The 22,910-nt window shown below is 46.6% G+C and overlaps 1 protein-coding gene across 1 annotated transcript in view; it reads right to left on the bottom strand.

Annotated features, from left to right (window-relative positions):
• The window catches only part of Ntm (neurotrimin), a 1,027,590-nt gene that overhangs the window by 172,977 nt on the left and 831,703 nt on the right, over nt 1-22,910 (bottom strand). Inside the window, exon 3 of the mRNA XM_004643683.2 lies at nt 19,620-19,852. Coding sequence (XP_004643740.1) covers nt 19,620-19,852 — 233 coding nt within the window. The remainder of the gene's footprint in view (nt 1-19,619; nt 19,853-22,910) is intronic.

The following is a 22,910-nucleotide window of genomic DNA, read 5'->3' as shown; positions in this document are numbered from 1 at the left end:
GTTTTAATTCCCTCTAAGCCTCAATTTCTTTATCTAAAATTAATAGATATTATGCCATGATCTACTTCCTAAGGTTACTGTAAGTTTTAAATGACATATTATAAATCAAGCTTAGATTTAAATGACATGCTATAAATGAAGCTCAGTCGCTGCCCCATGTAAAGACTCAACTGATGTTTGGCATGATTATCACCGAAAGCAGTGGACAAAGATAGTAGAGGGAGAGACAGGACAGAGACAGCCAAGCCAAGTGGGGTGAATGCCTGAAATGAGCAGTGTCAGCACAGACGGAAAGTCGTGGGTAAGGAATAGCCATAGGATCCCAAGGCTACATTGGGCCTACTATGCAAAGGGAGTGTGGTATTTATTCCTTTCTAGAGGAACTGAATCAATAGGAAACGTGTGTGTATAATTCTGAATGGGAATTTACGAGCGGAGTTTACAGACTCAGAGGCCAGAGAATCTATGCAGCCTCTGGAAAGCCCAACAACCCAGCATCTCCTCACCCAAAAAGAAAGCTGCAGCGTGAGAGGAGTCAAGCACGCAGCAGTAGCCCAAGCTCCAAGGTGCAGATCCACAGAAGGCTGCCAGGGCCAACCTGTGTTGCAAGCTGCAGAAATTGGGGTTCTGGAGATAAATGTCTAAAGGTGATGGCAAAGACTGGTGCTCTCTCTAAGCGGGCCTAGGCCTACTCCCTTTGCCCTTCCTTTTTAATCCATCCAGGCCACAAGTCTACTTGCTGATGCCACCCACCACTGCTGTGCGTCTCACCACTTCGCTTTGCTGGCCTACATTTCAATCATGCTTAAACACACGCAGCGATGTGCTTACTAATCTCCTAGGTGTTTGTTTTTTCAATTCACTCAAGTTGACAAACCATGATTAATGATCACAGGAAGAATGTAAGGATGGACTCTAGTTCTCTTTCCTGAGCACTGCAGATCTTGCTTTTATCATTCAAGACTGTTAATTTGTAAACCAAGGAATTCGGGTGGTAAAGAGGGGGGGTATAACGGTGTTAATTTGGATATATGGTGACACTTTAAAGGAGAGAATGTGTTAAGTCTCAGAAATAAATTTCTGTTAATTTTGGATATAAAGAGATACCTATGACGAGTAACACCAGAGGAGGTCAAGCCAGGGGTCACTGGCTGTCACATGGCCCAAGTGAGAAGAGGTGGCCCAAGTTGGAGACCAGTAGGTGAGAGGAATCTGCAACTAAACAGCCTTCTAGGAAGAGTCTAGGGCAGCAAGGAAAATTTTGGAAGAATGAGTGGTATTAAATTAGCTGACAGACAAGATGTTTAAGGTGTAAATTTCACTCTGTCATGATTTCCTTTGTCAATGAAATTGAAACCAATGATGAGAAAAAAGATTAGGCCTCAAAATGAAAACTATCCCACAGAGAAAAAGCCTAGTTATTGTGCGACACAAGTGCTAACAGCAGTCCCTGCTATCTGCATTGAAATGTCTTCACATCTACTTAGATGAGAAGTTTGAAAACTTGGGAATGTAGAGCATGGAGTGCCTCCCGTGCTGTGAAATGCTGGAGGATAACTTGGCAGCGGTGGATGGATCTGGGGGCTCTCCATCAGCCAAGGCAATGGCCAGACATGCCAACAATAGAGAAGCATGGAGGCCTGGAGCAACGGCAACTCTCTTGGGGTCTATGTGAACCCATATATCATCATCTATGGGATTACAGTCTATCAAAAGAAAATGTACTTCACTTATATAGTGCTTTAAAAAAATACATAGTTGATATCACCAATGACGACCACATGAACTTAAGAGAATGGCTGGGGGACTGATCCCTAAAGAATGGCCCTTTCCTTACCATTAAAAAGGAAAAGGAAAGAGCCCCACGTGCTGGACTGGGTTGTGGCACCTGGCACCTGGTGTGGTAAATCTCACGTCCTCATCTCACAACCAGCCTGTAAGAAAGGATGTAGTGGTGGCCTCATTTACAGCAGAAAGTAACCCCAAGTGCAGAGAAACATTCCATAGCTACGACTCTGATGCCTGCATCCCATTGTCATTCACCGTGGTACGTTGTGTCCCTTCATACTCATAGGGAAGATATGTCTTTAATCAAGAAAAACGAAGCAGTGCAAAGTGAGAGCCAGGAGACCTGAAATTAGCTTTTGCCACTCCCCTTAGCAGGTAGTACGACCCTTGGAGTAAGAGCCTGCTGACCTCGTGCATCTCAGATTTTCTCATCTCTAATATTAGAAGAGCGTTTTACAACATGGGCGAACAACTAGCTCTCAGGGGCATTAAACTCTGATGATACTATCAAAATAATGCTATTAAAGGACAGTTTTATACAAATAAATGGAATCAAATTGTCTGGGGAGAACCCCTACATTGGTACAGTTCAACAGTAACCTTAGCCAGAAAGTCCCCGGCCGGGTTGCCCTGGGGCGGCTTGCAGCTCTGCACTGATTGGGACCTGGGCCACTTGCAGAGTCTGCGCTTGCAGAGCTCTTCCTAATTGGGACCTGGGCCACTGAGTCAGATTAACCCAAGCTTTGCTTAGAGAGAAAAGCCAGTGCCTGAGGTGGGCTGTGCAGAGGGAGGCTGCCTGAGGTCGACGCCTGCTCTGCTGCATGCAAACGGGATACCAGCCCTCAGACAGCACCTGCCTCATTTTCAGAGGGTCAGGAAAGCATGCATTGCGCTGGGTCGTCCTGAACATTAAATGAGATACTATCCATGAAGAGCTTCAGCTAGTGTCTGGCTCCCAGATAATGAGCCTGTAGTGAGTGGGAGTTATAAATATGATTCTGCTTAGACGAGGAGAGTCTGACTGCTCCTGTTTCCTATAGCAGCCTCCCATGTTTTCTTGCGATGAGCAGCTATGTTTAGAATCGCCCAAGACAAGAGCAGCTAAGAGTACCCCAGAGTCCCTTTGCCATGGTGAGCGACACCAGCCTGGAGCAGTGAGGTCTCTGGGCATAGCAGAGCCTGCGGACACCTGGGCTCAGCCCACAAGCTCATGCTGTAGCTGCCATACTGCTCCAGGAAATGCCTTCCTGTTGGCACTCTTGCTGGTGACTGCTTAGGACAAGGAGTAGTGAGTCAAGCGCTGTGTGGATCCCTTCGGAGCGGCCCCACTTCCAAAGCCAGCCCAGCCCAGCCTGACTCCTTTGCACTGTGTGGTCTTCACGCCTGCTCTGAATAAATGGCTATTTTGCCCATCACCAGCTGCAGACTATGTTTGGTTGAAAAGTAAATAGAATTTCTCAGACAAACACACAGACACTCCTCATAAACACACACATGTACTCCCCCACCAATTGTATACCTACACATACTCAACTAGGGGCAATGCACACAGATGCAACATATCTGAGACCCAATAAAGAAATCTTAAACATACCATCTTCCCTCCTGGCACTGCAAAGAAAAAAATTTTATCTAGGATTGGACGTGGGTTCCCCAGGGGAAAGATATATTGTGAGTGAAGCTGTGGCTCAATTTCAAGATGTGCATATTAAGAACAAAGGAAATAAATAAATAAATAAGTGCATCTGAATATTAGATCTTCTCCACAGGGGTAATGTGAGCTACTGGAAGGACCTTGGGTGGAGAGGCTTGCTGGCCAGGACAGGCTGGAGGCTCTGCAGGAACCCAGTGGAGTGTGAGGGCACAGGCTGTGGAAAGGGGAGTGGGACTGAACAGCTGCGGAGGGCAAAGGACCAGAGGTGCCATGGGGAGATGTAACAGGAGTAGAAGAATGGAAAGAAAGGGCAGAGGAGTGAAAGCAGATTCCGCGAAATAGAACAGAGCCCCACAAGCACACGGTGCTGGGGCTCCAAGGGCAGAGGTCACGGTGAAGAGGAGAGCTGAGAAAGAAGGGGTCACAGGTGAGCATGAGGAAGAGAGAAGCAGAGCACTGGGGGGCAAGGACACCACCTCTGTGGTCAGAGGACAACAGAGTGACACTGCATGAGTGAAGCCCTCCAGTAAGCAGGCGGGGAGACTGCATCTACTCCAGCCAATAGCAGAGCGCTTGGTGAGGGCCCCCAAGGAGGTGCACGTGGAAGGAGGCAGTGACCGAGGACTGAGGACTGGTGCGGGAGACAGCAGACCCTGAGTTGGCCGGGGCAGGAGGCGAGGTCTGATGGACAGGGTGATTTACCAGGGAACGCCTTTGCTGCCTTTGTCCAGTGCAGTCACCCCCAAACTGAACCATTCCCAAAATCCTCCTGATAGTACCTTTGCTCCTCTAAGTTCAGGTTGTTTTGCTCTTAAGGAAAATGTCCAAAGCTATAGTCTGGCACACAGCATGGAAGTCTCCTGTAACTCTCTCTTCCTCTCTTGAGCGCTCCCCTTACCCCACCCTGCACCTTCATCCATGTGCGCAGGGTGCCTTTCTCTGCTCTTAGAGATAGCTCAGAGGTCTAAGCACAGTACTTGGGTTCAATCCTGGATACTGGATGTCTTGCCTGCCTGGAAACCAGGCATGATGGCGCACACTTGTCACGCCAGCACTGAGAAGACTGAGACAGGAGGGTCAGTGTGAGTCCAAGCTGCATAGGGAGACCCTGTACCGAGTACATAAATAGAAGCTTTAAGAAGAAGAAGAAAGCTTCTCCACTCTCAGGGCCTTTCCTCCCATGTAGCCCAAATCCTTGCCTAGGCCATTATGTCTGGAAGACTTCATCTATCAGGAAGTGTCCTGGTGTTCACGGGGTCTGCAGTGAAGGGGCCTCCTCAGAACAATTTGCAAGCCCCTAGTACCGGCCCCATTGCTCTCCCCATATTACAGTGGGCTCTCTGCTTGTCTTAGCACTCATTACTGCACTATTCCTTTGGGGGTAGGTGTGGCATTTGTGTTCTACCACAGGACTTTTCTCCTCTGAGGAGTTTGATTAACATTTAACAGGTAAATGAAAGAATAGTGGAATGGATTGCTGTTGTAAATATTTCTTGCTTCATTCAAAGCTTGGGCGAAATGTGAAACAGGAGCTTGTGTGAATGTGGTAAGAGAGATGAAGGTGGCATGGCCAGCTGTGGGAGCACCTGTCCAGAGTGTTCCAGATGGCTCTCGCTGACATGGTGCAGAAAGCACCAGTGTCCCCTGAGGGACTGAGGTGTGCCACCCAGGGGAAGATTTCCAGCTTGGAAAACTCACTTGTAGCTCAATTTCTCAATATGCATTCACTGACCTAGATCAGCTGTGCGCTGCCCTGATTACAGGGAGAAAGGAGGCGGGTGATTGAAGTAGGCAGGAATGTATAAAAATGCCTCATGTTTTTAATCCATTCTTCAGGGGATGGGTATTTGGGTTGTTCCAAGATTTAGCTGTGACAAGCTGTACTGCTATAAACAGGAATGCACATACCCCCCATGGAATGATGTTTTCAGTTCTTCTGGAGAAATACACAGGAGGCAAATAGCTGTGTTGAATGCAACCTCTAATCCTACATTTTTTTTTTTTTTTTTTAGGAATCTCCGCACTGATTTCCATGGTGGTTGTACCAATCTGTACTCCCACCAACAATGAAGAAGGGTTTCTTTTTCCCTACAGATCTCTAGCATTTCTTACTGGTTGAATTCTGGAGTATTAGCTATAAAAAAAGATAAAAACTTATTAAAAAAGATAAACTTGAAGTCTTTATGGGTAAATGGATGCAACTAGAGACCATATTCCTAAGTAAAATAAATGAGACCCGCATGTGTAAACATCCTATTGTTTCCCTAAAGTAAGAACCTAAAAGAGTAAATAAAATCGGAATGTAAAATTGGGAAAAGTCCTACCCTTGGAAAATGTTTATCTTTCCTTAGCATTTACAGGCCATGTCTTTCTCTCACACTTATACCCAGATACACACAAAATCTGATTTTTTGTATAGAGGGCAAAACTGACTTTAAAGTTTCTGTCAGGCAAATGGAGATTTTTAAACTATTACTACAGTGTATTTTCATTTTGTAAATGTCCACTTAAATTCAATTGTCATTGCTAAAATGAAGGTAAACAATTTTTGCTCATTTCATCTTTTATTTCTAAATGAAAAGTCCTTTTGGGTTAAAAAAAATGTGGAAGAACCAAAGCCTGACAATTCCGGATGGCTTATTTTCAGGCATGTCAGAGCATGGTGTGCCGCCGTGCTGACCCACGGAGGCGCGCGGCCCTCGCGCACGGCTGGGTCCCACGGAGGCGCGCGGCCCTCCCGCACGGCTGGGTCCCACGGAGGCGCGCGGCCCTCCCGCACGGCTGGTCCTGTGCTTCACTTTAACAACAGCTCAGCAGCTGAGGGAGACGCACGCTGCAGTGTAATGGGAGCGATGGGACACACCCATGCGCTGGATCTGACGCGGCTCTAGCGAGCATCAGGAACTCAATTTAGGACTCCGTGTTAGTAATACTCCAAACCCACCTTCAGCTGCTCTGGATCTTAGCTGAGGTGGTCCCCAGAGCAATGATTCCTGAAGCAGCGACACCAGGCCCTTGGGAGGACAAGGTGATTTGGATCTGGTGGCCTGGACAGTGTCTCTATTCTCTCTCTTTGTGCCCTAAAAGGCCCTCTGAAGATTCTGAGGCAGGCGGGACTAGGGGGTCTGGGTCACTCTCTATCATCTTATACTGGATATTCTCTGAGCCCATGTTCCTTCTAGCTTCCAAGAATCTCCTCCCGCTTGAATGGCCTTCCTTGTATTTTATTCTTTTTTATTTTAAGTTTTATCTTTCATCTTTTGCTCATACACATGACATCTCCTCTTGCTGAAATGACTTCATTTCAATTATCCAAAGGCCATTTGTTAGAAATTCAAAGGGGGGGGGGGACAAACCCTGGCACAATCCTTTCTGCACATCTGTAAATGTGCACAACCAAAACCTTTGAAAGACTGCAGCTCAGAAACTTGGCTCACCTTCGGCATTGTTGGGCTGCACATGGGCCAGCAGACGCGGCGCTTCGGCGCTGCAGCCCAGGATGGGGTGGGGCATCTGGCTGTGCACACACTTTCTGGACCCTCGGGCCGTCCTGCTGCACTGCGAATCTCTCGAGCAGAAAGGTCAGGGGCACAGGGTAACACGGAATCTGTTCCGTCTTCCCACTGCTCCTTCGCCTTCCTGTCTCACAACTCCCTCTCAAATCCATGCTCCATTCTGATGCCAAATGTCCTTCTGAAGCAACTCTCGGGATTTCCAGTTCAGGCCCTTTCTTTGCTCCACAGTGAAATGTACACCTCTGGGCCGGCACAGCTGCCGTCTGCCGGCTCAGCAGCCCCCGGCTCCAGCCCCCCACCCAGCCCACACAACCCCCTCCGCCTCCAGACTCGTGCCTGCTGTGTGTCCTCAGTCCAGACTGAGACCAGAACATCAGGTTCCCTCTTCACCTTGGGAAGACAGTCCAGCCTGCCAACTCAGCTTTATTTTGCTTGGTGTGAGAACAGGGTGACCAAATCACTGGTTGGGAACACTAGAAAGTTCCGAGCGGAGCTGCTAAAATAAGAATGATGTTCACTGAGTAGCACGTCTTTGCTTCCAACCATTTACTTTAATTTAGTTTTTGTATGCTTTTGCAGCGCCCTGTGGCACACTCCTCGTGGTGCGCTCAAGCATGCGCATAACACATCTCAGTCCTTTTCACTTCACTCGCCCATCTCCCTCCACCTCTCGATCCTCTTTCCATTTGCAGAAGATCTGTCTTCCTAGTTCCAATTAGGTATCATTTATTTTGTTCTTCAAATGATCTATACTTTGGATTTCTCATATAAGCTTATGGAGTTAGGCCACTCAGTCTTTCAACAGGTGTTTAGTGGGCACCTGCTCTGTTCCCAACCCTACTCTGGACACGTGGAAGCAGCGGGGACACAGCAGGCCAGGGCCCCACTGCCATGGACATGTGCCCCAGGGTGGTGAAACACACCCCACCCCTTACCAGGAAATTTCAGAATTCAACAAATCTAAGAGGATTTGCTCGAGACAGAGGAAAAGCAAGGAAGAAAGAAACAGTGAGATGGGTGCAGAAGCAGAGGGACTACAGGAGAGTGGAGCTGCCGCTCCCTGGATGTGAAGACTAGGAAGGCTGCATCTAGGGTCAGGGGAGGGGCACATGCTAGGGTAAAAGGCATCTCTTCTGACCATTCTGCATTTGAAATGCCTGTTACACATGCTGGAGATGGCATCGAAGCAGTCGGCTCCTCTCTCAGTTAATAAGAGAACATTAAGGCTTTTGTCTTCAAATCTATTCCCAGATCCCCAAACCAAATCTCACAGCCAGTGCTAAGCAGCACTGTGATCTTCTCACATTAAGATCACATTTGTCTAAGCTGTGCTTCCTGGGCCTGCTCCTATCCCTTGAGTCTCAAGGACAATTATCTCACATCAAAAACCAGCGTCCACTCTGAGATTGCCTGTCTCCAATGCCTGCAAACATCCCAAAGACAAGACACATATTTTCACTTCATCTACATAGAAAATGCATCTCCAACGAGATGTCTTCAAAAGGAAATACTCTCATCTCATAGCATCCATAGAGTATTTGTTCCAAGAACCCTGTGAATGTAAAAATACACTGGTATTCCAGTCCTTTACGTGAAAGGCACAGGATCGAAACTGTGCCCGCCTCTCCTATCATCTCTAGATTACACACAAGACTTAATTCAATGTAAATGACATGCAAATAGTCACGTCACTGTACCACATAAGGTAAAACTATAAGGAAGAAAGCCTGCACGTTTCCAGTACAGATGCAATTTTTCCCAAGATAGATAGACAGCTAGATAGCATAGAGATTTGGCCCACCAGTCTCCATACGCTGCTTCATAGTTTCCATGGGTCAGTTCCTGGGGTGGTTGGGTTTGGCTCGAGCCCTCTGAGGGGGATGCGGGCCAGGGGCAGGGAGGCTGCAGCCCTCCAAAGCCTGATGGTCCTAGCAACTGCACTTTCTATGCTAGCTGTCCAGGGAAGGCTTCCTGCCTTGCCTTCCTGGCTTCTCCCTGGAGTTATTCTGTCTTAACAGCAAAGATGACCAGATGCCCAGGGCAGAGGCAGCAGCCTTTCTTTGTAAAGGGACAGAGAATGACTCTCTTAAACAGTATTGGCTATATCAAGTCCCTGTAAATAATCTTTTCACATTCATATTTTAAAAATAAAATCCAATCAAAACTTAGAGATCACCCAAACAAGCAAGCCAAGCTGGATTTGGCCCCAGGATTTACTCTGCTGATCCCTGTCCTACAGCAAGCTGTCCAAGACACCAGGTAGGAAGCTGCCTCACTGTGGGGACCCAGCCTGAGCAGCCATACACTACAACTTTCTCCATCCAAAGGTGACTGCCTCTGTGGGTGTGACTGGAACTTGCAGGTATAAAGGGTCAACTTCAATGAAGGAGTCCCGCAAAGATATCTTGTGTTAACTCTCAACAGCAGAGAGTCTGACGTTGCTGGCGGATTTGGCATCCCAGTTTTTTTCCAACCTCCTGCCATTCAGGATTCTGAAAGCAAAGGCCATGTTTAACTTTCAAATGGCTGTTATAACGAATTTCCACAAATTTTGTGGCTTTAAACCATAGACATTTATTTTGTCTCAGTTTTGGAGGCCAGAAGCCTAAAATCACTTGCTCTGAGCTGCAACCAGGGCACCCTGCACACTTGGGGCATCAGGACAAGTCCCGCCAGGACCCCCCAGCTGCGGCATTGCTGGCCCGCCTGGCTGGCTCCCGCCTACAGCCCGCGGCCGCCCAGTCTCTGCTTGCATCTCCTCACAGCCTTCTCTCCACACACGGAGGCCTTGTGGCCAGGTCCCTGTGGCTTCCTCTTCAAGGACCCAGCTGATCACACTGAGAGCCTCACTCCTGCAGCTACCCACATCTGCAGAGACATCAGCAAAGAAGGTATGGGCACAGGGGCCTGGGGATTGGGCTTTGGACCCTTGCTTGCTCATCATTCAGCGGAGTTCAACAATTAGCAGCACACAGAGAATAATTCTAAACAGTTTAAAAGGGGATTATATCAATCCAATCACTAGCCAATAAAATAGTCCCTGTACACTACTAAATTCCAGGCACTGGGACAGGGTGCAAAGCAAAGGAAGCTCCTACCTTCAGGAAAGCAGGGACCCCCAGTGACCACACCATGCCACGTTCTCACTGTGGCAAGACCCAGAAGAGGGTGTATGATGAAACCCCTGGGGAAAGTGAGCACGGCCGGGACCAGCTCCTGCTGGGCTTCTCTGGGAAAGGCACCCAAGGGGGCAGCTGTGAGTTAGGGTTTGAAGGTAAACAGAACAAGCCAAAGGAGAAGAAGAAAAGAATTATAGGCAAAGAGGAGGAAATGGACAAGGGGTTGTGATCAAAGAGAGCCAGAAAAATAAAATACACTACATTAAAAACATTGAGGCTAGGCTAGCACATGAATCAGGCCCTTGCGCTTGTCAATTCTTTGGTAAGGGACTGGTCACCTGGGCTAAGGACAGGACCCAGCAGCACCAGCGTGCTTGAAGATCTCACTCTGGCAGCAAGTACAAAGCAGACGGAGAGGAGGGCCTGGGCACACAGGTGGTTGGGTCACTATATTTTCATTTGAACTTGAAATACCAGCCCTTGTATTTCAGAAGAGTTTTATTTGTCTGACCTTGTGAAGGAACAGTGAAGATAGCTCCTGAGCTGTGGGAAGCACCTCTCTCCGTTTCAGCATTCCTAGGAATGGCTGTGTCCCTGCAGTGTCCCTTTTACTGTTTAATTTTTGTCTCCACCCCCGTAGTTCAACCTGATGGCAGTCTTGTTCCACTTTACAAGTTCCGATCTTAGTGCTGTACTTGTCCCTGGGTGGTCTGTGAATCTGTGAATGAGGAAAATAGTCACAGTTTCTGACCTTCCTTTCTCTACTCTGGACCCTCGAGGAAGGGGCAACATCAGTATAAGTGTCCCTTCTCCTAAGCCTGAGTTTTAGGACTGCAAATTGATCCTAAAGTCAGCCCAGGCTGAACAGCCAGCGAAAACGGGTGCAGTGGCAACAGGCTGAAGAACAGTACCAGGTCAGATCTGGGGACACAAGCAGCACCAGAGGAGGTGACACGAACCCGCAACGCAGGGTGCAGCCCCGGCGGGTTCCTGGGAACAAGGGCCTGTAGCAAGTGTATGCACTAGTGGAACAAAGGACTGGTGCCTTCCTGGGGCCAGGCTAGGACACACAGAAGGAGCAATCAGCAAGCCTTAGTCACCAGTAACCAATCACAAAGCGGGAAGATGCTACCACGCAATCGTGCCCTGCCTCCTCCCATCTACATTAGGTTCCTTTCTCCAAATCAGCTTATGGGAATACAAAACACATTTCTACAAAGTGTGCATAACTGAGAAGGGCTTAAATAAATAGGTCATTTTTATAGGTAATTATTATCAAAATTCAGACCGAAACCCCAAACTCTTAAATCCTGAAATTTACTTCTTTCTCCTAAGCTATTCAATCCCCAACAGAGCCAACACAGGGTTCATTGTGCAGACTTCCAATTAATCGCAGTGGAAAGTCCTACTTGCTAAGAGAAAATCCTCTATTTTGAATTCTTAATCCCCCCCACCAGCTGAGTTTACCACACAGACATGAATATATAATTGAGACATAAAGAAAACATGCCACCAAATTAAACTGTCCTAAATTTAAATCAATAAATTCTTTCTCAAATAACATGAAATGGAGATCAAAGGAAAAAATAACATGAAATGGGTCTCCAACAACTGCAGAAGCATTGCACCACGAAGCCAAACTCCCGCAGATACCAGCAAGTTTCCCAACTGACATTAGATGCTAATTTACCATAGATGACTTTGGGCAGGGATAAAAGTCACAAGCCACATCCTAAGTGGTGACACCTAGTCCTCCTGAAACTTGGGGTCTTTTGATTGTTTTCAAGATTTGGCTATCACAAATTGTGCTGCTATAAACATAGATGTACATATATCACTAATATATTATGTTTTCAGTTCTTCTAGGAAAATTCCCAGAAGGGGGATAGCTGGATTGAATGGAATTTCCAGTCCTAGTTTTTTTAAAAGTCTCCACACTGGAACATCCATCACTGATGAAACAGAACCAAAAAAGGTGGATATGATGGGAGGCATGGAAGCTAGGAAATCTATCAAATGTGTGTAGGCAGGACTAGACCTCAGTGCTTAAAGCACACAAGCTACCTCAGTCCTGAGATATACATCCTGTCTGGTTAAAGTCAGCTATTAGTCACTAGGAAACCTGTGTTACGTGTTACTAACTTTGCAAAAGTATGAGTAAAATACAGTTTTTTGTGAAAAAATATATACATAAGATAGTTAGGATAGATATAGTTACTTTCTCTTGGTTCATTGAGAAGAGATGTTTGTACTAATATTGTTTAGACAAGATATCCTGTCTACATCTTGTCTTCTGAATAACTAAAGGAAGACAACAATATACAATATATTAATTATTGCAACTGTCCTACTAACCTATTTTGAAACTGTTTTATTGCTGTTTTATCTTTTTTTTCTCATTAAAATGAATTTTAAAAATAAAACAAAAAAGGAAGCATGGGGTCTTTGCCTTTTCTACACATGAACTCTGGAGTTGAAGTGGCTACTGGGGACCTCATAGGGGGCCTCTTTCCAGCAGTTGTCATTTGTCCTTAGAAGCATCCTCTTACTTTTTGGTCCAACAATACAGCAAAACCTAAAAGCATAACACTAGATTTGCTAACACACAGTAAATCCTCCTTAAGCACTTTATTAAAAACAAAATCTTTACAGTTTCTGCAATCATAACGAAGGCAGTATTTCCGGTGGTTGACTTGGTGGTAGAAGGTTCTTTAGCTATTTTTCCTCCTTGTGTTGTAATCTGTATTGGTTGCACAAGGGACATAGAGCCCCTGTAGATAGAACATTATTTTTTCCTTCCAAGATTTCTGCATTCTGTTCAATGTTTACTAACCCCGGTGCTCAGCAAGTTCTATTCTTCTGAGAGCGTTTTGGATATTTGTCCATTAACTAGATAGTTGAACCTATATTTCCTTGCAAATACAAGCTGGGATTGCTAAATATCAAAGAAAATTCTGGCTGCAGCTAAAGCAGAGAGGTCATCTTTCTGGCCACACATCCAGTGACTTAGTGCCTGAGTTGTTCTTCTGGGACTGCTTGGGTCTCCTCACGTGATGCACCATCAGCCTGTGAACGCTGCACCACTATTCTGCCTTGGTGCCCCTCTCCCAAAGTCCCTTCCCAGAATTGAGGAGCCTTGTGAAACATAACCTGGTAGCTTTGTCTGGTCTTGCAGAGGAGCCTTACTGCTCCGTTTCAGAGCACCATCACATTTACACTCAGAATCATCCCAATCCCTGTTACACGCCAGCAAGTTGCTCACTAGCACTGTGATCTCCTGTACGTCCCCAGATAAGGACTCTGGATCTTTGTGCTCACGGCACTGCGCTTTGAAACACTGATGAATGGAACTGAAAGGCATCAGTCGCCAATCCTCAGTTCAACAACAGATAGACTGAGAGCCCTCTGGACTAGCATCTAGCTAGGCCCTGAGAAGACAAGAATTTTAACTGTCTCAGAAGAGACTAGCCTGAATTCTTTAGTGTCTTGTGAGCATAAGCATCTTCCTGTAGCAGTTACTGCACTGCCATTAATGATGTTGCCCCTCATGTCACAGTGCAGACACTGTGCAGTGTGGCCTGTGTACATCTGGAGGGATGTGGCATGGAGGGTCTGTCTGAACGTGCTCTAGGATTAGCCAGACCTGTGCTGCTTGCAGGTGGCAGCACCAAGGGACCCCACGCACCCCTTAGTTAAGAACGCTTGCTTCAAGTTCAGCTGGAAAGACCTGCACCTCTGATGTGGACACGGGAGGTAACTTGGATGCATCGTGAAAATAATAACATTCAGAATCTCAAGTTTGCCCTTTCCTTAAAATAAAATAACACATTTTCTCAAGTGGAACTGCAGAATGAGAAAGAAAGAACCAGAAAGGACCAAAGCCTCTGCTCTCTGTTCTCTAGTGTTAGCATCTGAGATAGCTCAGAGGCAGCTCTGACTCCCTGGGGAAAAGCACCTCAGGGATGAGAATTTGCAGGCTGCCTATAGAATTTCCCGGGGGAGCCCTAACTGCTTACCTGGAGGAGAGCTGCTGATGCTGTCTCTGCTGGAGAGGGAGAGAGCTCTCCTGTTTTCTCTGCTCTGATTGAAACATAAAGTGGCGTGAAGGGCTTGGACAGAGGAGCCTGCTGTTCTCTGCCTTTCTGACCACAGAGGCACCAGGAGGGAGCTGCCACATTATCCAAACCACTTAGAAAACCAGAGATGCCCTCTCCACGCTCAGAATAGAAGCCACAGAAAACAACGTTACCTAACACAACATGGCTTCCATCCCAGCATTTGCTGAGGTCATTTTTGCTTCACACACTTGTTTACAGGCTCAGCACACAGAAGATGTTTCAAGTGGTGTGCAGAACTGTCTGCAATGCCCTGGCCTTTGTGACATGATGGTCTTGTGCTGTTTGTAGCTGCTGTGAGGAACGCAGGCATTCATGCCTCACCTGCACGCCCTCTAGATTTCATAAATTAATTGCAGGTAAAATGTCCTACATCCTTGCCATTTTCCTTGGCAATCTTCCTCGCCTCGATTGCCATCTAGAGTGTTTTGAGAAGCACCTCTGTTTTGTAGTGGAATTTATCTGCCCACTTCTTAACATTCTACTGAATTCAGGTGTAGGGCTTCTGACCAGATGGAAGGAGCACTTTCACCTATTTTGTGAATGGCTTATGCCATGAAAGGACACTGCAAAGAAGCATGGGGTGGCCAGTGTTTCCCACTGTCTGTCCAAACAGAGTTTGTGACCTAGAGAACAAAGAAAAAAGGGTGCTGCTGCCTATCTGAAATGGGGTGGTGATCTTTTCCTCCACCATGACACAGGCAGATGTAGCCTAGATGGCAATTGTTGATGCAGAAATGTTCCCGGCTCTCTGGGTATCTTGCACTGCCAGGAGGAAGGGATGTTTTCTGAGGGATGTTTCTGAAGAGAAAGAAATCTTTACCTTCAAAATGTGCATGAAATCACATTGTTTCCTTTGATATTTTGTATTTCAAATGTGCTTTTGTTCAGGTTTTGGGGGAATTCTCTGATGCACTGGTATCTACAAATTAAAAGTTACTGTCCCTGTTCTCTTAATCATAATAATGAGTTGAACTTGGCAAGGTTATTCATGACTGGAAAGCAGCATAATTATATGTATTGGGCAGGTAAAAGGAGAAGGTTAGGAGCAGGGAGATGATAAAAGGCAACTGAAAGACTGTTATGGCTGACCCTCCATTGTTTACAAGTCACTGCCAGGCCCATGGCTCTGCAGCCCAGTGCCTCTCGCCACCGAATTCCCCTGAGACATCAGTGGCTGCCTGCTTTCCCTCACTGGGGCGCAATTCAGTAGACATCAGTGCTTCCCCTTTCACCTGAGCGTCAGCACTGCTTGACTCCAAAGGCAGGTAATTAACTATCAAACAATAGCGGGGATTTTCAGATTAATTCTGCCCAGGAAGAAATAGAAAAACTCATTTTTAGCAAACAAAAGGGAGGGGTGATTAGATGCCCTGGTGACAAAGGAGAGGCGTAGATAGGGCCTGGAAACTGATAAAGAGGCCAAAGCGTTTTATTATGATTACACTAATATCTCTGTTTTATAAGCTCGCCATTCTTTTGCTTTCTTTCTTGCAAACCTGCCTCTAAGAGAGATTAAAGTCCCACAGGTATGAAGGTCAAGGCTGAGGAGTCGGTTTTCCGTGCTTGGATAAGGAGGACTTTCCTAATGTTCCACAGAGAAGCACAACACACATTCATACCACCAATGCTCACAGGTCTTTAGAAACACAGGGCTGTAGAGATACCACTTCAAGTTACCCTTAAATGAGCAGACAACTCCGTGCCACCGGAAGCTCTATCCATTGTATATTTTCCAAACTAGCTTCTTCTAAGGAACAATGCAGGGAAGGGATGGTCGTTACACAAGTTCTGAAGCTTGGTTTGGCAACAAGAGCAAGAGGGTGAAAGGGCTAAAACGTTCAGCTAGACTCCAGAAGCAGCCACTTATTAATTACACTCATAAAGTGGAAAACTGCAAGGTCAGAGGGATGGAAGCCACTAGATCCACATTTTTAAATAAATCTTAGGTGGATCTCCCCGACTCTGCCCTTAAACACAGTGCTCTGGCTGCCTAGCGGGAAATGCAAAGCCCCACGTGATAGCTCTTAGTTCATGAGATTGTGACTAGTATGTGCAGCACACCTCATTGTCAGCAGGCCCACCCAGCCAAACTCACTTGCCTCCAACTAACTCATGTTTCCTTGTGGCGCTTCAGGTGTGTGGGTGTCAGCCTCTCCCAAAACTCCGAGGTAGAAGTCTCAGAAACCTAACGGATTCCCTGCCCCTGCTTCGCACTTAAGCAGCCCAACGCTCTCTCTGCCTGTCTCCTTTACCTATGCCTTCAGATCTTCTCTTCCTAGCTGAGAAAAGAATTTCCTTGTTCAGAAGAAAGGGATGTTTTGATATTAAAAGAAAACCAAACACAAGCAATTCTTGCTTGTCTTAATGTCTGTTCTTTCTCCAAAATTTCATTCTCTTTTCTCTGATACACCTGGCCTTCCAGGCAAAGGAAGTGTTCTAACATTAACATCAAGGGCGGGCCCAAGCGAGTAACAACTTACAACGCTGTCCAATAAGGCTTTGGTGATGAAAGTTCACCTGGGAGGTGAAGATGACAGAGCTTATGGCTAAAGATCCCGTCCACAGCTCTTGAGCTCATGGACCAGGGGTGCAGGGTGAGGTACAAATACACAGCTCATTTGTTCATAGATTTTGTCATGCTTTAAAATGTCTAACCAGGGGCTGAGGATACAGCTCGGTGGTCTAAGCGCCTGCCTGGCAAGTGCAAGAACCAACGGGGCAAATGGGATATCTGATAGTCTGAACTGTACACATCATCGTAGACCCTAAATAGAAAGTGGGATACCGTGAAAATGCTACTCCCTTCCAAGTGGGTCTGTGCATATGTACTGCTGGCTACACACAGAGAAAAACACAAACACATAGGCAGCCTATCAGATTAGTTCTTTGTTTTTGCTGCTGTTTTATTTTTTCCTTTTCTAAAGATCATAGCATCCTGCAAACATAGCGAGTCTGTCTGACTTCCACGCTGGCCATGCTCTCTTGAGGGTTGAAAAGCAGCTTAAATACAGATAGTTTCTAGTAGGAGAATTAAGGCTCTGTTCACTATAATAAACAATCCCCAAATAAATGTATTTCTTTTTCTTTTTTTAAAATCCTGTGTGGTAGCATATCTTTTTTCCAATACAGAGACAGAAGAGTCAGCTCTATTTAGCTTGTGTGATTGCTTTTAAGAGTAGGGACAAGTTGACTCTGAAAAAAACTATGGTCTTCTATTCATTAAAGTGTCAATAGTACTCGGCCCAGGCATATTGACAGCGGATTAGCTTGGGCTGATTCTGTGTACGAGACCAACGCCTTTTTTAACCCAGCTTGTTTCCAGATCAATATACCCATCAGCATTTGAAAATTAGCCCAAGATGAGATTGCAACATCCAAGGTGATATGTCATGCTAAGAGGGCACCTGGCCAAGGCCTAGCTGTAAGCACGCACCTGAGGATTAGACATGTTCCATTAGTTTGGGTGTTGGTGGAGATGAGCGTGGACTGTGGAATTCCACCTCCTCCCGGTGCCCCTGCCCCTAGCCGTCACCCACCATTCTCTCTCACAGCCCATGGACATTCCTTGCATTAAAATTCCAGCTGTTTGTTTTAATAAGCACTTATTAAATATTCAATTTATTTGAGGTGCTTTACCACATGCTTAAGGTTAGTGTGTGTAGATTTAAGAGAAAACAATGACAAAACAAGGTTTCTTATTCTAAGAGACTTCAACACTTTTCATAATTCCTTCCATTTTCTAGCTCCATGAAGGTTCTGCTTCCTAAAGTGAATATGTGCTCACAGGTCTTAGACTTTCATCACCACAGCTAGATAGTCTTCTCTAGGAATGATGTCAGAAGAGCTATCTGGTGTGAATGTTCTAGAAGCAAGCACTGGAGCACTTACCAAATGTCCCTATACAGCAGTCATCCTTAAACTTTTATTTTGTCTATCTACAATAAGAATGAATTTTCAATTAAAAGCATAGACACGTTAAGCACAAAGACCTTGCCTGGCAATACCCCTCTGCTATGTATAATATACTCTAATACCTTCTGTGAAATTCTATTTCAAAATGCCACTTGCATTCAGGGTATAATATTCATTACAGAACCAATCAAACAAAGAAAACACAATCACTTCCTCTGGTGAAATGACTAAGAAACAAATAATAACTCCTTGTGACCATGCTCTGCCCCAGCATGGTGGTTTCCAAGGTCTCCTGGTTCCATCTCTGACTGATCCTGGCCTGACCTCCCACTTACTCTGTCTTTCTCTCTTCTTACTGCTCAATCAACCTGTTTTCCACCACGCTCATTAATGATCCAAGTTCCCTCCTCACTTCTCACAGCTGCAGTCCTTTGCTTCGCCAGCTCCTTGAGGTCTTCTGAAGCCATACTCCTCCTTTTTTCTCTAGGCAGTCCCCCCAGCTATGGCTCAAATTTGTCTCAAGCACACTGACAGGGAGCATCAGCTGTATAAGTCTCCAGGAGAAAACGCCATTGCCCCACACCTGCCATTTGTATGGATGAAGGGAACCTGGAAGCAGCTTGGAAAAAGCACTGCAAGGCAGAAGCTGGCATGCCCTTGCTCTGTGGCGTTAGAGAGCAAAACAGCTAATGAATCAAGGGTACCACAGATTTAAAAAGTTAAAGAATAATAGCAGTACTTAAAAAGCATACAGTGGTGTAATATCTAACATGTAAGCTGCCCTTCTATGGCCTTCCACTGAGTGATTCATAGGGTTGACAGGTAAAAATAACCCTCATCCACCTCTACCATTGGCTGTATTTCAGTGAGAGAGACTCCAAGGCACTGTGATAACTTGATCAAGGTCATTTAGCTGGTCATTTAGCCGAGTGTGACTCCAGGTTCTTGCTACCTAGAAACACATCCACATGCTAAGCGCTCTGCAAATATCTCAGGACCACTTCTGCTTTGTGGGAAAAGGAAAATGCCAGTCCCACGCTCTGAGAAACAAGGGCTGAGCCCAGAGAAATACACATGCACACATATACACATACACACAAATACACGTACACACAAATACACATACACACATGTCCACAAAACAAACACATAAACAAAACCCAGAAAGTTGCACGAGGTTGCAAAAGTGCAGACTGCAGACAGGGCCGAGGTTCCACTGAAGCAGAAAAGCAAGCACAGGTTTTAAAGCAGGGATCCATAACTGAAAAGCCAGGACTAGGAGAGGACAGACAATAATTAGAACAAATATATTATTAGAATAAAACAAAAAATACTAGATCTGCTCAATGGCAAATGACTGGAATTCAACTTCCAAGTGCAAATTGCAACATGGCGGCCAGATGGGCATCTGCACTGAGAAGAGACAGAAGTCAACTATGCCAACAACCACAGGTCAAGTCCTCAGCGCGGGCTGCCCTGGCTCATGCTGGCCCACCCCGTAAGCCCTACTCACCCTGTACAATGAGGTGGACCCTGGAGGTCTTTGGGTGGTTGTCTGTCTGCACAGAGCACGTGTAGGGGCCCTCGTCGTACACATCCACGTTCTGGATCTCGATGCTGTACTGGGTCTGGGTGTTGCTCAGCAGGACCACTCGAGGGTCCAGGCACCACTTGTCATTCCCAGCATAGAGGATTGTGCTGCGGTTTAGCCAGGCTACCCGGGTGACCCGGTTGTCGATCGTGCACCTGAAGATAACACAGATAGGCGTGTCAAAGGACTGCAGAGAACAGAGAGGTCACCAGTGTGGCGTCTTCGCAGGAAGGCCAGCTATCTATGTTTAATGCCTTATGTCACCCCTTCACACCCAGTATATACACATGCCTTCTTTGACCTCTCCTGGCTGGAATGCTCTAGAACTCAGAAGCAGAGGAGTTTTGAGTTTATGGTCTCAGAACAATGGCTGCCTCAGACTGGTAGGTCCTGACAAGTAATAAATGCTTCTGAAACCATCCAACCAGAGGATTTCTTCAAAGCATCTTGGAGATTCTTGCATACACAGAATGCTGGACTCTCCAAGAAGCACCCGGCCATCCCCTGGTCCCAGGATTTCCATGACGTGGATGCTGGTAGCCCCTTGCATCACTGTCCAAGTGTGCTGCACATACCCGACCTTCAGTGCTTGCATCCTGTGGAGTATGTGCTACTGGAAAAAGATTCGGGAAGGGGGAAACTAAATAATTCTCCAATTCACACAGTTTCCATGTGCTCTCTCAGAAACCCAGCTTTTAACTACTAACTATCATTTCACTCATCTTAGAATAGCAAACCCCGACAGACGGCTTATGAAGTCAAACTAAATATGGACCACCACCATTGCTATTTACCTTCATTATACCCAGGGGCAGAAATGTTCAATTATCGCTAGACTAAAGGCATTTTCCAAACTGTTTGCACATACAAAAATAGATTCTTTTTCTTTTATTTTTGCATCTGGAGTCCTCAAATTGTGCAAGCCTCCTTCTCCTTTCCATGCTTTGCAATTTCCCAGCGTCTCTTGCCAAGTCCTCCTCATGTCTTTCTGTCTGTATTCGCTTTTCCCTCTTGCTGTATCCAGTATGTCATATGGCCTTAGGCTAAATTCACAAACTCAGTGTCCTGATCCTAACTATAATGCTGAAAATAACAGCGTTGCAAGATGCACATAATGATGCCTCAAATTTACACACTCTTTTGCAATGTACAGGGTACTTAGCCTCTCACTCTGTCTCATTTGATTCCTGTAATATCTGTGAGGTGGGTGTCCTCACTTATGCTCGGTTTTTAAAGACAGATTTTAGAGGTCCAGGTGGTCTAGGTCTTGTCCAACGTAAGGAAAAGAAAGAGCAGGAGTTACATCTTTCAGCTAGGTTTTGCAATCCCACTCTTGAATAGACTGCAGAATGTACAAAGGTAAATTTTCCACCAGGGAGGGAATTTTGTTTCTATGGAATCATCAAAATGATCTGTGAGCACAGATAGCAAACCAATCAGTGCAATCTGTGAGCCACTGCTGACCACCACTAAGTGGCTAGTTCCGGCTTCTGTGGCTAGTTTCTCTCAGACAAGACATCCTGTACTCGGCGTTCACGTTGCTTTACTCGCTCAGTTGTCACACCGCTAAGGGACAGCCACTCACAAGCAGGTGACTGCTCGGCCGAGTGCTCCCATGGAGAACCTACTAAAGAGAGACTTGCCTGCTGTGGTGCCCAGAGCTCTTGGTGCTGAGCACCAGGAAGCGCCAAGTGTCCCTGTGTTTCCTGGCGATGCAAGACAGACGCTGGCCTTTCTGGTGCCCTTCTCGTATTAGGCATGGAAGTGACCAAAGAGCTAGCTAGAGAAGTACCAGAAGGCTAGCTGAGGAAGTAAGGGAGGACCCCTCATATGAGAATCAGAGAAGGTCGCTAACTTATCTAATACTCCATACTTTGGATTCAGAACTTTACCAGCCTGGAAATAGAAAATCTTAGCAGTAATGCAAGTTTATAACAGTAACTCACTTGTGTCATGTGCAGGCTAAATTTTAAAAGGCAATGCTGTGTAACCATGCATGGAGGGCTCCCTGGGCATGGCGGGAAGTGAAAGTGCAGGCCTCTGTGCAGGATCAGAAAGCAGTCTAAGGAGATGAGAGGAAAAGAGCATGAACCCAAACATGCGTTCTTGTGCAAATAAACAGCCAGGTAGCCGGCTCTGGATGCCTCACGTGCACTTGCGGTCTTGCTGCTCTGCAGACCCGAAATGGGGCCTGAGCTTCTGCATGGTGCACAGGTCCCCAGGGTGTCAGCGCTGACATCCCCCAGCCGTTCCTGGAGCAGCATTTCTGTGCAGGTTACTTTCGTGCACAGGAGCACTGAAGAAGCACTAAGATGTGGTAGGCGAAGGACTCCGTGGAGACCTCCTGGGAACTTAACTTGTGAGAATTGCAGAATGTTCGGACCCACTCGAGAGACTGTGAATGAGAATCTGCATTGTAACAAAACATTCATGTAACTCACTCTTTGTGTCTAGATGTCCCCCAAAGCCTCGCAGTCTTGGGAGCAGCTTAGGCAGTGTAAGATGAATCTAGAGTCTCTGATGGCACAATGCTGGGATTGAGAAGCTGGGATTAAGCATCGGTGATTGCTGGATAGGCCCATTGACTGGATTGGCACCTCCCTAATGTGAGTAGGCCAGGTACAACATGAGGTTCCAGAAAGAGGCTGGCTTTTCTCTCTTGTTGCTTTTTCTGTCTCCCACGGCCGTGAACTGTTGCCCCTCTGTCATGTGTCACTCTGCCTGTGAGCTAACCAATCATGGATGGAAACCACTATAGACTAGGAGCTAAGCAAACCTCTCCTCCTTTAATTTGGGATTTTGGGTATTTTGTCTCAGCAATGAGTAAAGCAACAAGAAAGTGACTCAAAAGCACACAAAGGGAGTGTGTGGAGAGCTTCCTGCTACCCTGCGCTGGCGGGACCAGTCCCAGCCCAGGCGCAGCGTGGGCCGGAACCTCTCCCGCCCCCTCGGGCCGCCCCCCACCACTCCGCCATACGTCCCCACCCCTCCCGCCAAGTAGGAATTTCCGCCGACTTCCTGGAACCCCCAGACCCAGTCCTAGCCCAGGTCTGGTGAGTTTGTGGAGAGCTTCCTGCTACCCTGTGCTGGCGGGGCCAATCCCAGCCCAGGCACAGTGTGGGCCGGACCCTCTCAAGCCCCCTCCGGCCGCCCCCCAGCACTCCACCTTACCTGCCCCACCCCTCCCGCTAAGTAGGAATTTCTGCCGAGTTC

This window comes from Octodon degus, unplaced genomic scaffold (assembly GCF_000260255.1).
Source record: "Octodon degus isolate 3935 unplaced genomic scaffold, OctDeg1.0 scaffold00182, whole genome shotgun sequence".
Classification (NCBI taxonomy): Eukaryota; Metazoa; Chordata; class Mammalia; order Rodentia; family Octodontidae; genus Octodon; species Octodon degus.
Note: the sequence above shows the minus strand (reverse complement) of the source record. Positions and strands in the feature narration are given on the sequence as shown.